The 12,245-nt window shown below is 40.8% G+C and overlaps 1 protein-coding gene across 1 annotated transcript; it reads right to left on the minus strand.

The window, feature by feature from the left end:
• Positions 1-2,969: 2,969 nt before the first annotated feature.
• Positions 2,970-7,867, minus strand: LOC138605137 (E3 ubiquitin-protein ligase MARCHF3-like). The gene is made up of 5 exons (XM_069677237.1): positions 7,769-7,867; positions 6,644-6,929; positions 6,333-6,537; positions 4,999-5,208; positions 2,970-4,542 (listed from the first exon to the last, which is right to left on the minus strand). Exons 2-5 carry the CDS (start codon positions 6,889-6,891, stop codon positions 4,384-4,386), a joined length of 822 nt encoding a protein of 273 aa, XP_069533338.1. The 5' UTR covers positions 6,892-6,929; positions 7,769-7,867; the 3' UTR covers positions 2,970-4,383.
• Positions 7,868-12,245: the final 4,378 nt, after the last annotated feature.

Consider the following 12,245-nt stretch of genomic DNA (forward strand, 5'->3'; position numbering starts at 1 on the left):
CGGTCATGCTGCAGGCGGAAGATCTCAGTAATCTTTAAAGATCAGAGAAAAGGACGTGTCGGGGAGACGGGGCCGGTGGTCTCGAGCTGTTTCATGTTCAGATCAAACATCTGGCCTGACGCCACGCTCCTTCCTATCGTCATTTTGTGGAGCACAAACAAAACACTGACAGGAGGCATGACGTGATTTATATGGGTCAATCATTTTTCATGCAGATGTTTTTGTTTTAACGTTTCAAGGTGAAGTTATTTTAAAATCAAACCTTTATTAAAAAGAAATAACTTTGATTAGCGCCTAGTCTTAGCTAGCTAGCTAAAGCCATGTGTTAGCTAGCATCAAACCTTCATCCTGAGGTCAGGCGGGGATGGTCTCATGTAGGCTGGTTAAGGCTGTCTGTAACCCGTGTTACTGCTGGCCCTTTTGTTTTGACAGCTCGGCAAACACCTCTGTTACAGTCCGTATGTTCTCAAGTGCTTTTGATGTGTGGGCGGCTGTGGTTCAGTGGTTCAGTGGTAGAGTCGAGTCATCTCAAACAGAAGGTTGGTGGTTCGACCCCTGACTGCTTCAGTCACTGTTGGCTTAGCCGTCGGGTCTGAATGAAAATGGGTGAAAGAGATGCGTACGTCAGAGCGTCTTTGACTTGCTGTTAAAATCATTTCAACACAGTCTTCTGTCTAATTTAAGAATGCCCAGTGTAAGCTGTGTTGATCATGAGTAATTCATGAGTTAAAAGTGTGACATCCACCCCAGTCTCCCCTACACACAGCTGTATACTTATCTTTATTTACTGCTGAACACCACCTGGTATCGGAGCTGTCATTGTTTCTAACTGTGAAGAACTCATTTGTTGAGTTTTAATCTTTGATATTTAATCGGACCATATTTTTTAATAATGAATGATCCACAGTCGAGCAGCGCGACATGTTCCAACTTACATCAAACCTTTAAAAGCAGCAAAGAACGTCAAATGTTTTATCAGAAGGATTCTTTACTGTCAGACAGGAGACATTCAGCAATCACAGTCCAGACAAACCTCATCTCACTTCACACCATATACCTTACTGCAGAACAGGTGTATTATTACATCATAATTGGTGCTTCACTGTCCAATGAGAACAAGAAGAAGACGTCCCATAATTAAACAGGATGGACCCAAAGAAATTACCCTGAGAAATTAACTGTAAATCTTTCTAATAACTTAATTTTAAATATCTTAATTAAATAAATAATTTCAATAAAAGTTCAAACTCGGGTACATTTTACAGAAAATACTTTTTTTAAATCAAGAAGGAGTTTAAGGCCGGTTTTAAACATAGTGGTGTTTCTTTGCATCAATGTACAGGTATGATTAAGAAAAAGATCTGCAAACAGTTGGCAGAATAATAATTTTACTCTACACAATAATTTAATTTCCTCAAAAACAAAGTGTCTCTGACTGAGAGTGAAGTGTGGATGTTTAACCTCTGCAAACACAGCTGTTTAACGTAGCATGAACACAGTCTGAGATGTAGGAACACAGGCAGTCATCCTGTGTGAGACTTTCACAGCCCAGACGCTGAAACAGGAAGTCAGTGTTTCAGAGAATCACATCTGTCATATACTGTGTATATGAATATGTAGATACAGAACAAAGAGCACTTTCTGATTACAGGAACTTTACTATGAATTATTGTGAGCTCAGCAGCTGATTGGACGTCCCGGAGTTTTATTGTTTACTGTATGACTTTCCAAGTACTCTCCAGCTCGCTGGGTAAGTCAGTCACTCTGTGTGTGCAGCCAAGGTTTTCACACAGAGGCCGTATGAAAATATGGCCGACATGACAGCTCCTCTAAAGTGAAGCCAAACCCTCTCTGTCGCCCCCTGCTGATTGGCTGCAGTACAGCTCATAAAGCCCGCCTCCTCCATGTTAACAGATGGGACATGAGTCAAACTATAAAATCAAAACACACGTCAAATACATTTTTCTCCAACATGTTTCTGTCATTATAGTTAGTTCTTATCATGCTGATTTATGTCACAGTGTTCATTTTTATCACAAGTTTACTTTTAATTAGTTATTTGATGCGATGAAAAGGGGGTGTGGCCTCATGATTGACAGCTCTGTTGACAAATGGGGCTCCTGCAGCGTTCTGTTCCCGAGTAGCAGAGTAGAGGAGGAACGGCGAGAGGAGACGTAACTAACACTAACACTACAGTCATTGAACTTTCCATCAGCGTGAATATCTGCTTCAGACCGACACAAGAAGCTGTTCTGCTGCAGACTGAGCCCACCTGAGGGCTCCAACACGCCAAGGACACCTGAGGGCTCCAACACGCCGAGGACACCTGAGGGCTCCAACACGCCAAGGACACCTGAGGGCTCCAACACGCCGAGGACACCTGAGGGCTCCAACACGGCAAGGACACAAGGTAAAGGTGTGTTTTGGGGAGATAGACTATTGAAAAAATCACTATAAGACATGGTCCCTCAAAATTGGCATGACAGACAAATTCTGGGTGTCTGGCTCATGGACTACGAGGAAGGGGTGGGACGTCACAACACTGCGGCTCCACCAGCCGATCTCTGCTGCACACACTCTGGATACAGAAGATGGCGTCGCCCGCTCTGGAGAGGTTTAGGCTTCATCTTTGTACAACGAGAGAAGGTGGAGAATCGGCCATCTTTATTTGCAGTCAGTGTTTTCACAGTTGAGATTTGTGGAAACTATTGTGGTTTCATTTGTTAAATAATCCTTTAAACCTGTGTTAACATGTTAACCATTGTTTGATTTCCCTTTATTTAATCTGCACTAATCATTAATTCAACAGCATCTATTTCTCTGTCAAACTTTCAGGACTTGATTTACTTTAGGAAAAACTAGTAAATATGTTCAGTTATGTATAAAAATACAGAATTAAGCTTTCAAGATTCCTCATATTATCAATAAATTAAATAAATTGTTTTGTGAACATTTAATTTTATTTTATGACATCATCACACACGAAACATCAAACAACAAAACGCTTAAAATAAAAATACTCTTTGGTATAAATGTGTCCCTAAAATACGTTTATTACAGATCAAATTATCAAAAGTGCTAAAACCGTCGTCAAACACTTTATTTGATAAAGTGAGCGTGGACCTGCAGGAGGCCACTTTAAGGCTGTCGATGACTTCAGCTGAAACACACGACCCTCACAGATTAAACACAAACTTCATATCAACACATTTTCACTTCGTTTCATCTGTAACATGTCTGACATCAACAACTCCTTTAGTTGGATTTTTGTAACAGGACAAAAATAATGTTAAAGGAGAAAACCAGGATCTTTAAACCTGGACCCTATTTTATTTTTTTATTTATTGTGACATATTTTGGGTCTAAATGACGAATAGTTACACACAGATCTGTACTGTCTCCAGTGAGATGTTGTTAAGAGTTAATTCCCACTTTTGAAAGCAGAAACAGATTTTACATCGTTCTCCCCAAAGCCACCAGACTGCATTCACAAAAACTGTCATTTTACGTCACAAAGGTCAGGGGTTACTGGTCAACTGCTTTTTCAACTGGTTCATTTGTTTGTGTTACGTCTGACTTTGGTGTTAACATTTTAACTTAGATCAGAAACAATATGTGTACACACAATGTCACACACTAGAGTAACTGATCGAGGCAGCAGAAGACAAGAAGTTTTCTGAACGCTAAAATTTGTGTTTTTGTGAATGGAGTCTGGTGTGTGTGCAGAGAGCGATGTAACGTCTGTGTGTGGTTAAAACAATCATCTTCCTCTGTAACAAAAAGGTCTATCTCTGTAGGGATCCTTTCTGTCATGTTGTCACACACTTAGAATAACAATCTGAGCCTGTCAGTGGAAACAACAAGAACTTTTAGTGGACGACCTTTGACCCATCAAGGATTATGTTGCAGCCATTACAGCCTGTTTCACTGCTGCAGGATGAACACATCTACTGGAGACATTACAAACCTTTTTAACCATTTAGACTCCTCAATGCGTAAAAACAGGGCCTGAATGAACCCTTTAAAGGAGCAGTCTGCTGTTTGGAGAACAAGAGGATTTCCAAACAGTTGTTTGGAGTGATTCTGGAGACAAACGTTTTCATGATGGGTTTAAAATTTCATCAACAGTGTCATTCTGCTGTTGATTGCAGGTTGGATCACAGTGTTCATCCTATGATTGGTCAGCAGTCCATCCTCCATCAGGAGCCAAGATGGCCGCTCCATCCTCGGACAGTCTCTGTGTGTGCAGGCGAGGCAGTCCTTTAAGTGCTGCTTGTGTCCCTCTCACATCAGTTCTCTGTCACAGCGGAGCTTTAAAGTGCAGACAGAGCGGGACGTGGACCGAGTCCGTCCCCCCTGCAGAGACCTGGTCCTGGATCTGACTCAGACGATGGACTCTTTGGACGACTGCTTCCCCCTCTGTGAGGACTGTAAGGAGTGAAGCGGGGTCACCTCGCTGTGTGACTGAGGCAGCAGGACGACCACTCTCTGATTGGACTGTCTCCACTCGTTATACAGACGGCAGTGATACCTGAGAGACACCTGGAGGAGACAGGAAGTTTGGGGTTCAAGCTTAGATGCAGTTTTTCAATTCATAAAAATGTAGAATAAGATGTTTGGACATTTGGACAAAGGTGCTTATTTAGAGTTTTTACATTTTACTTTCACTTATTTTGAGGCCATGAACAAAATCTGAACTCATTTACACGACATACTTGGCTGCCAACAATGCCAAAGCTGGTCAACAAACACACTTTGTTGGCCATTAACATGCCAGGACTTTCAAAACCAGCTGAAAGTATTATATATAGTAGAAAATATGAAGATGCAATATAAGTGCAACGTTCTGAGAGACGTGTCTGGTGATGTACATCAAACTGTCTTTATCGATCTCTGCTCCGTGTTATCCTGACCCGGTGTCACAATGAATCTGTGCAGGCTTATTTAAGCTTAACTTCAGTGTAAAACATTCACATCCTCCCGCTGCAGCATACTGACCAGCGTCCAGAAGAGGTAGATGGTGAAGAGCGCCACAGTGAGAGCGATGAGCCCCACGGCCTCCAGCCGGCTGGAGAAGTGAAGGTGATCGATGGCCCCGCGGAGGCAGAGCCAGCCGGAGACGGTAGCCAGAGGAGTGATGAGCATGAAGCACACCATGTCTCCAAACAGGGTCCGCTTCTCCTGACGCAGAGACGGGTTCTGTAACCACTAAAGGACAAACAGGAAGGACAGAAGAATCAGGGTAAAGAGCTTATACAAGGTGTTGTCATTGTGCTAATTTAAGCTTCCTCACTTCCTCTTTTCTGGTTAGCCGGAAATCTCAGTGCTAAAGAAAAGGTGCAGCCGAACACAACACAGATAAATGTTGACATAGATCTGACACTTTAGAAAATAATTAGAACAATTTACAGTTCACTAACCCTAACCCTTACTTTGTGTGTCTATTCACTATATTTAAATGGCGGCAAATTTCTTCTGACATCACACTCTGGGTTGAAGCTTTAATGCTCTTAAAACGCCGCTCTGCTGTGTCTGAGGTTGTAAGTTCTATAAACGTAGGGAATCTGACAAATTGTTTTCATTACACGGTTTCTTCATTGATCAGCAGCTGAAAAGACAACAGGAAGCTAACATTACTGTCAGGACGACACAGAGGTGTTAAGTTGTAGCTAATGCCTGAATGCTAACACTCCCATTTGATAAAGTTACAAGATATGACATGAAAGTCGCACATTCCTAGCTTGTGTTTTTATGAGCTGGAAGTGGCTAAATGCTAACATTAGCTGTTGTCTGATATTAGCTAATGAGTTATCAAATATGTTTCAAAATATGGCCCTCAGTTTTTTCACTATACATCGTATTTTCAGTTGCTGCTAATTTCTAGCTTACAGTCATGTGAGTCTGAAGTGGCTAAATGCTAACATTAGCGTTTGATAATGTTACAAGATATGATAGGAAAGGCGTAAATTCCTAGCTAACAGTAATTTTAGCTTGAAGTGGCTACATGCTAATATTACTGTTTGATATTGTTACAAGATACAACAGGAAAGGTGTAGATTCCTAGACAGTTATACTAGCTCACAGTTATGTTGGAGTTTGATGATGTTAGAAGATGCGCTAGGAAAGCTAGCATACAGTTTTGTTAGCGAACAGTTATGTTAGAGTTTTATAATGGTACATGATACGACAGGAAAGGTGTAGATCCCTAGCTTACGTTCAAATGTAGCCCTGTGTCCCTCTATATTCTCACTATGCATTGTATTTTCAGTAGCTGATCAGTTGAGAAGCAGTGAAAAGAACCCCCTGTTTCTCCTGTGACCCCCTCCCCGTACCTCCAGCAGAGACCTGGACTTCTTCTGCACGGTGAACTGGTAGTGGCAGAGCTCACAGAAGCTGGTCCCTGAAGCAGACAGCCAGTGCTCCAGGCAGCTGCGATGGATGGTGGACAGAGACCCCGAGCACTCACAGGGGGACAGCAGCTCCTCCTGAGCCCCGCCTTCATGACAGATACGACACATGGAGGTGTCCTGCATGGAGCTGAGGAGGAGGAGAAGAGAGAGTGATGACACTGATTGTGATGCATTCTCTCCTCATGTCCACTGTTGTAAAAAATTTGACAAACAAATTAAAACTTGTGACCTACCACAGTTTGGTGTTTACATCCCGCCCTGCAGACATCAGCTGGTCATCAATCTTGACCTTCATCTGTGTGTAACACTGCGGCTGCTCGCTGCTCGCCACACTGCTCTCCTCCATGGTTTTACCAGGGAGAGGAGGCTCATCAGAGAACACACACCTGGACTCACCCAGCTCAGACCGGCAGGTAACATGAGCTGACAGACTCTGGTCTGGTAAAACTTCTGGGAACAACGAGCAGCGGCTGGTCGACATGTCTCAGCTGGACGTTGGTCTTAGTGGGCATCTTCCATCTGAAACAACAGGACAGGGGAACCAGGTGTTCTGATCAGCTAGTTTGTAGACTTAGATTGTAGCAGCAGTCCCGTCATCTGTCTTTGGTCCCTTTATCAGCCGTGGATGAAGTTTTCATTTCAGAAAGCAGCTTTCTGATGACGTTCACATTCATATGGGTGGAAAGTCAGCTGTATCAACTGCCAGATCAGCAGTAAGTGACTTTCAGTTTCACCCTCTAAAATCGGTCTGCCAGACGTTAGTATTCTATCTCATGTTTATGACTGACTGTTGAACAATCTGTCACACGGAATGAGACCAAACCAGAAGATAATAATGTTTGTGTTCAGTTTAAAAACAGATGTATCCTGAGGATTTCAATGCCCCCTTCATGACACCCCGTGCACTGCTGTAATGACAGCCTGTTTGGTAATGTAGCATGTTAGCAACAGCTGAGGAATGTTGTGACTAATCAACAAGTAGGTGTCAATAAAGAAATGTCAGCCATGTGTCATACTGAGAAACTTCACGCTGTGGTTTTAACAACTGTTTCAACATGTTGAGACTGAGGTTAGCTAGCTTAGCTACTAAACTATATTAGCTCAATATTGGATCATGTGTGACAATTTTAAACCATTAGCAGCAAGCTAAAATCATACACATATTAGTATAATGTTTTAATTAAACAAGGTAATGTAAAGTCAGGCTTTAAACACAAAGCATCTCCATGTTGATGTGAATCATGAGGCACGAGGAATGTGAAGCGCTGTTTTCATGTAAACACAGACACAGGAAGTTAAAGCAGACATGCTAACGAGCCACACATTCCCTCTATTCCACAAATAAACCAAACACTAACCTTTATTCCTGGATTCATTTTATCGTCAGCCTGAAAGTCAAAGTGTGAGTTTAAGCCCCTTCAGTCCCTGTACCGATGTGTATCCTGCTCCTCGTTCGACCATGAACTTCCGCTTTGAGCTAAAAAGGTTTTGTTCGGTTCAGTTGTTCCAACAGACAATTTGACCCTGAACGCAGCTTTCAGGCACGTCTTTATCTTTATGTTCTTTATAGGATTCCACCACAGTTTAAAAAAACATCTCCTTATACTTGGCTTTCTCGAAAAACATCCGCGATTTATCCCGATTTAAGAGCTAGCTCTCAGTATGTGTGTTAAAATGTGACGTGAGACGACTCGGTCTGGATGGAAGGCCTGCCTGTAAGGCAGAGCTCAGGGCACAATTATAAACCTCTGGCCGCCTTTCTTACCCATCGCGTCCCGTTATTTCCGCTCTCCTGTACGTAAACGGCGTCAGAACAAAACAAAGCCCACACATTTAGCGAAAAACAACTTTACACCACAGAAACACGTCTCTGACACAAACAATTCATTATGATAAGCTGCGTAAGAAAGACTTGTGTGCATTGCATTAGATTTTGCGGTTGCAGTTCAACCTTTATCAGGGTTCAGGAAACTGATGAGCTTATCACGATGTGAAAATATTCACCAACAAACTGCTGGCAGATGAAATGCATAGCCTACATTTTGTATGTTAAAAGTATTTTGAGACTGAAGTGAGAAAGAATTGAAGGACAAAATGAAAAATCATGGGGTCTTTTTAACCCTCTCAAAAATGTTCCTTTGTGTTTTATACCCCTAAATCCTCTTCATCAGAAGACCCACAACCTCAAGTAGTAGTTGTTTATGTAGTTCTTCAGTTTAACAGAAGGTGGAGCTACAGGCCTAGTGTAATATCTAAGAGCAATCCATTGTAGTTAATCATTTGAGGAAGCATTTATCTTCACAGTGGCCACAAGCTTTAAAACCACAGGAATGTGAAACATTTATTTACCTCAATAACAAAAGTCAACACATTATGATGAGGTCAGTTTCCTAACATTTACAGAGGACCTTGGCTTTGGGTGCTGGCTCAGTTGGTGTGTTGTCTGCATGTTTTTATTTGTATGTTTAAATGTGTTTCCTCCTGATGGTTTCTCTTCCACCGCCAGGAAGTCACTGAGAGGTGAAGGACAGGAGAAAAGAGGAAGTCTGAGGTCATCATGAAAACTAAAATTAGATTGTTGACTTTATTGATCTTTTAGGGAAATTCAACCAAGAAATGTATCCGTACCTGGACCTAAAGTTTGCCCTAGAAGCTGTGTAAAAGTTCCCCAGATTATTCTGAGGGATTGGTGAAGTGCAGGAGAGAAAAAGATGCTGTAGGTTTTAGTTCTTTCAGTCATCTCACTGAAGGTAAAAGTTTCTCTGCAGTCGGCACAGAGGTGAAGTAATCCCTCATCGTCTCCTCGGAGCAGAGAGCCGGAGCAGCAGGTTTTTTTTAGATGCTCTGTGAACACGAGCATGGTCGGCATCAGATCCCGTCTATGAAGACAGAGAGACATTTATCTAAAGTTAGCAAAGCAGAGATAGAAAACCAACAGCCTCCAACAGGCCTTTCAAAATAAGAGCATCAGTGAAACGCACCAGCTACACATGTTGTTCAAAAGCTAACGGTTTGTAATCAGTGTGTTTTCTTCATTTTCTCAGTGCTTGAACTCGTTTAAACTCTTGTTGACTTTACGTTTCTGTGCACGTTTGTAAGAACAGTTTCTGTATGCAAACCTGCACGTTATTTTATCCACAGAGAGCTGCTCTGTGCTCGGATGATGCTCCAGCTGATCTCAACATGGAGAACAGAAAATAACAGTTTAATAAAAGTTTTTCCAGGCAATTACATGAGATCTGTTTTTTAGGATAAAAAAGGTCATTATGATGTAAAGGTATGTAAAGGTTTGAAACTTTGTTCTAAAGGTTAACCTCATGTCTGAAATATAAGTTCATCACAGTCACTTTAAACAAACATTAAGCTCCATTTAGTCTAAAGTTTTACAAGAAGGAAGGAAGGAAGGAGACTATGGCCACTCATCTCAGAGTACCAACAGTTTCATCAGTTTAAACACTTTAAAATAGACATATTGTTCACATTGTATTTCATTTCTTGCAGATTTTAAACTTTGATTGCTCTATTTTATTAAAGTTTCCTGACATGATTTCTATTTTTTATTATAATCTTATTGTCAATCACCAAAACACCTCAGCTTACCTTCTTATAGCTATCTGCTGGTTTTCATGCAACAACAGATGAACTGGCTGTCCGCTGACCTTTGTGCATATCTAAAGTCAGTCCATCCATCATTATCTGGATACAGTTTGGAAGTGGAGGGCGATCTGATGACAGTGAGAGCTGTCCTGGATGTGTCAGCTGCTTTTATTCCCCTCAGTCGGCTCCTGATGTTAGAACCCTTAAAGCACTGAACTGCAGAGCTGTTTCAGTATATTTGTATTTGTGAATGAGACTGAACTTCATTATACATGCTAGTTTGTGTCTGTACACATTTAATGCAGACAGACACATGATGCTAAAATGTCATGTGACAGTCGTGTGACTCTGGTTTCTTCTTCTCCTGTTAGCAGCATGAAGACAGTCAGACGATCACTCCATCCGTCTGTGGACGAGGACGACATATTTCAACTAGAGTAACATCACTTTGTGGGATTATAATAATCAGGATGTTTTTTTTGACATCAGCGTCACACAAACATTTAGTCAGGGACCACAGTCAGGTCAAAGACTCCTGTTCAGTACGAGTTAGAAGGCCGTAAAGTATTTTAATACCTTTACAGAAATATCATTTATTACAGTTTCAAACTGTTTACCTACCCTCACACCTTAAAGTGCCTTTAGTAATGTTTCAGTTGCCTGACCCAGTTAATAAATGCAGAAAACTAAAATGAAGTTTTACATGTTTCACTGCACTGAACATGTGTTACATGTGCGACACGTTTATGCGGATCATTTTTAACTTTTTCATTTATTTCTGTCTGACATGCAGTTAAGATTGGACCAGTAGCTTTGATCTTTGAGTTAATGCAAAAAAAGAATTGAATGGAGAAAAGCAAAATGATCTGAAAACAACAGGGAAATATAATTCAGCAAGATGTTTTTAAACAAATCAAAAGGTTTATTCTTAATAAAACACAGCCCGGCTAAAAACAAGAAGCTACACAGGTAGGAACATCAGCTGGAAGGTGATTTAATCTGATGAATGAATCAAAGATGAAGAACTTAACAGGGTTTCACGTTTCAGAAAGAGATTTTAGTATTTATATGTTTTATGTTTTATTCAGTATTTTTCTCTTATCTTGTAAACGTGTTTAAATAGAAAACGCAGCTTTCATTATCAACTGTCTCACAGTGACAGGCCGGTCAGAGGAACAGAGGCCTCTTTATTCTCTGTTGTTTACTTTGAAGTTTTAATATTTCTAATGAAACAAGTTTGAACTTTATCTTTTTAAAATCCTCACATGAACAGTGACCAGCAGTGACCTTTGACCCTGTCGCTCCTGTTTTAAAGAGAACTTGAACACGATCGTTTCTCTTTCAGTATCTCCTCAACAGTCCCTTATCTGATTTTTAAACAGAGAGCGCCTCAGCAGACACGCCCACTCATCTCCATAGCAACGGTCACATGATTCCACTTCCACAACAAAACACTGACAAGCTGCCTGGAGACATCAGACAAACCGGAAAGGCAGGGAGTGTGCCCTTCAAAATAAAACAAACATGTCACAAAACCGACAAAACCCTGAAAACGGGGTTTGTCCTCTTCTGTTATTTCCAGTTCTGATGTTTTATTTACAGTGAAAGGTCTTAATTTAAAGTCCTGTGAGGTAAACCTGCTTTGCTACAAAATAAAATGACCTGATAATAAAGGAGGCGTCTACATGTTATAAAATATATAAGGTGGTTTACATTTTCGGATTGGCCTACCTCCTTCTGTTTCATGTAAATGTGTTTAAATGTGTTTAAATGTGTCCTGATGGGTTTTAATGCAGGTTTCTGAACTCGTGTAATTTAAAGACACATTTCTGCCTTTGGCTCACAGAAGGACGAGAGAGAAGTTTATCCCTTATGTGAGACTCAGCCCACAGAAAACAGTTCAGACAACTTCAAAACATTTAAATAAAGTTATGGAGTTAAACTTCTTAATGATTTATAAATATGACACCTCCAGCTGCTACATGCAGAATGTAAACCGGATATAAAAACCACAACTTCTCTTTTGTGTTGAGTTATTTTAAGCTTATTTTGTACTTACTTTATTATATCATTATCTATCAGCTACAAGTTCTTTGTTTCTTTAATGAAAGTTAAATTAAAACAAAGAATTTAAAGAAGAAAGAAAGACATGTCTTAAAGTCTCGCTGCTCGCTTTTATTTTGAAGGCAGTATTCCTCATGTTCCGGTGTGCAGCTTCATAGCTCTGTGTTTGTCTCT

Source organism: Semicossyphus pulcher, unplaced genomic scaffold (assembly GCF_022749685.1).
Source record: "Semicossyphus pulcher isolate SPU_LCO1_2020_fin unplaced genomic scaffold, fSemPul1.0.p SCAF_28, whole genome shotgun sequence".
NCBI lineage: Eukaryota > Metazoa > Chordata > Actinopteri > Labriformes > Labridae > Semicossyphus > Semicossyphus pulcher.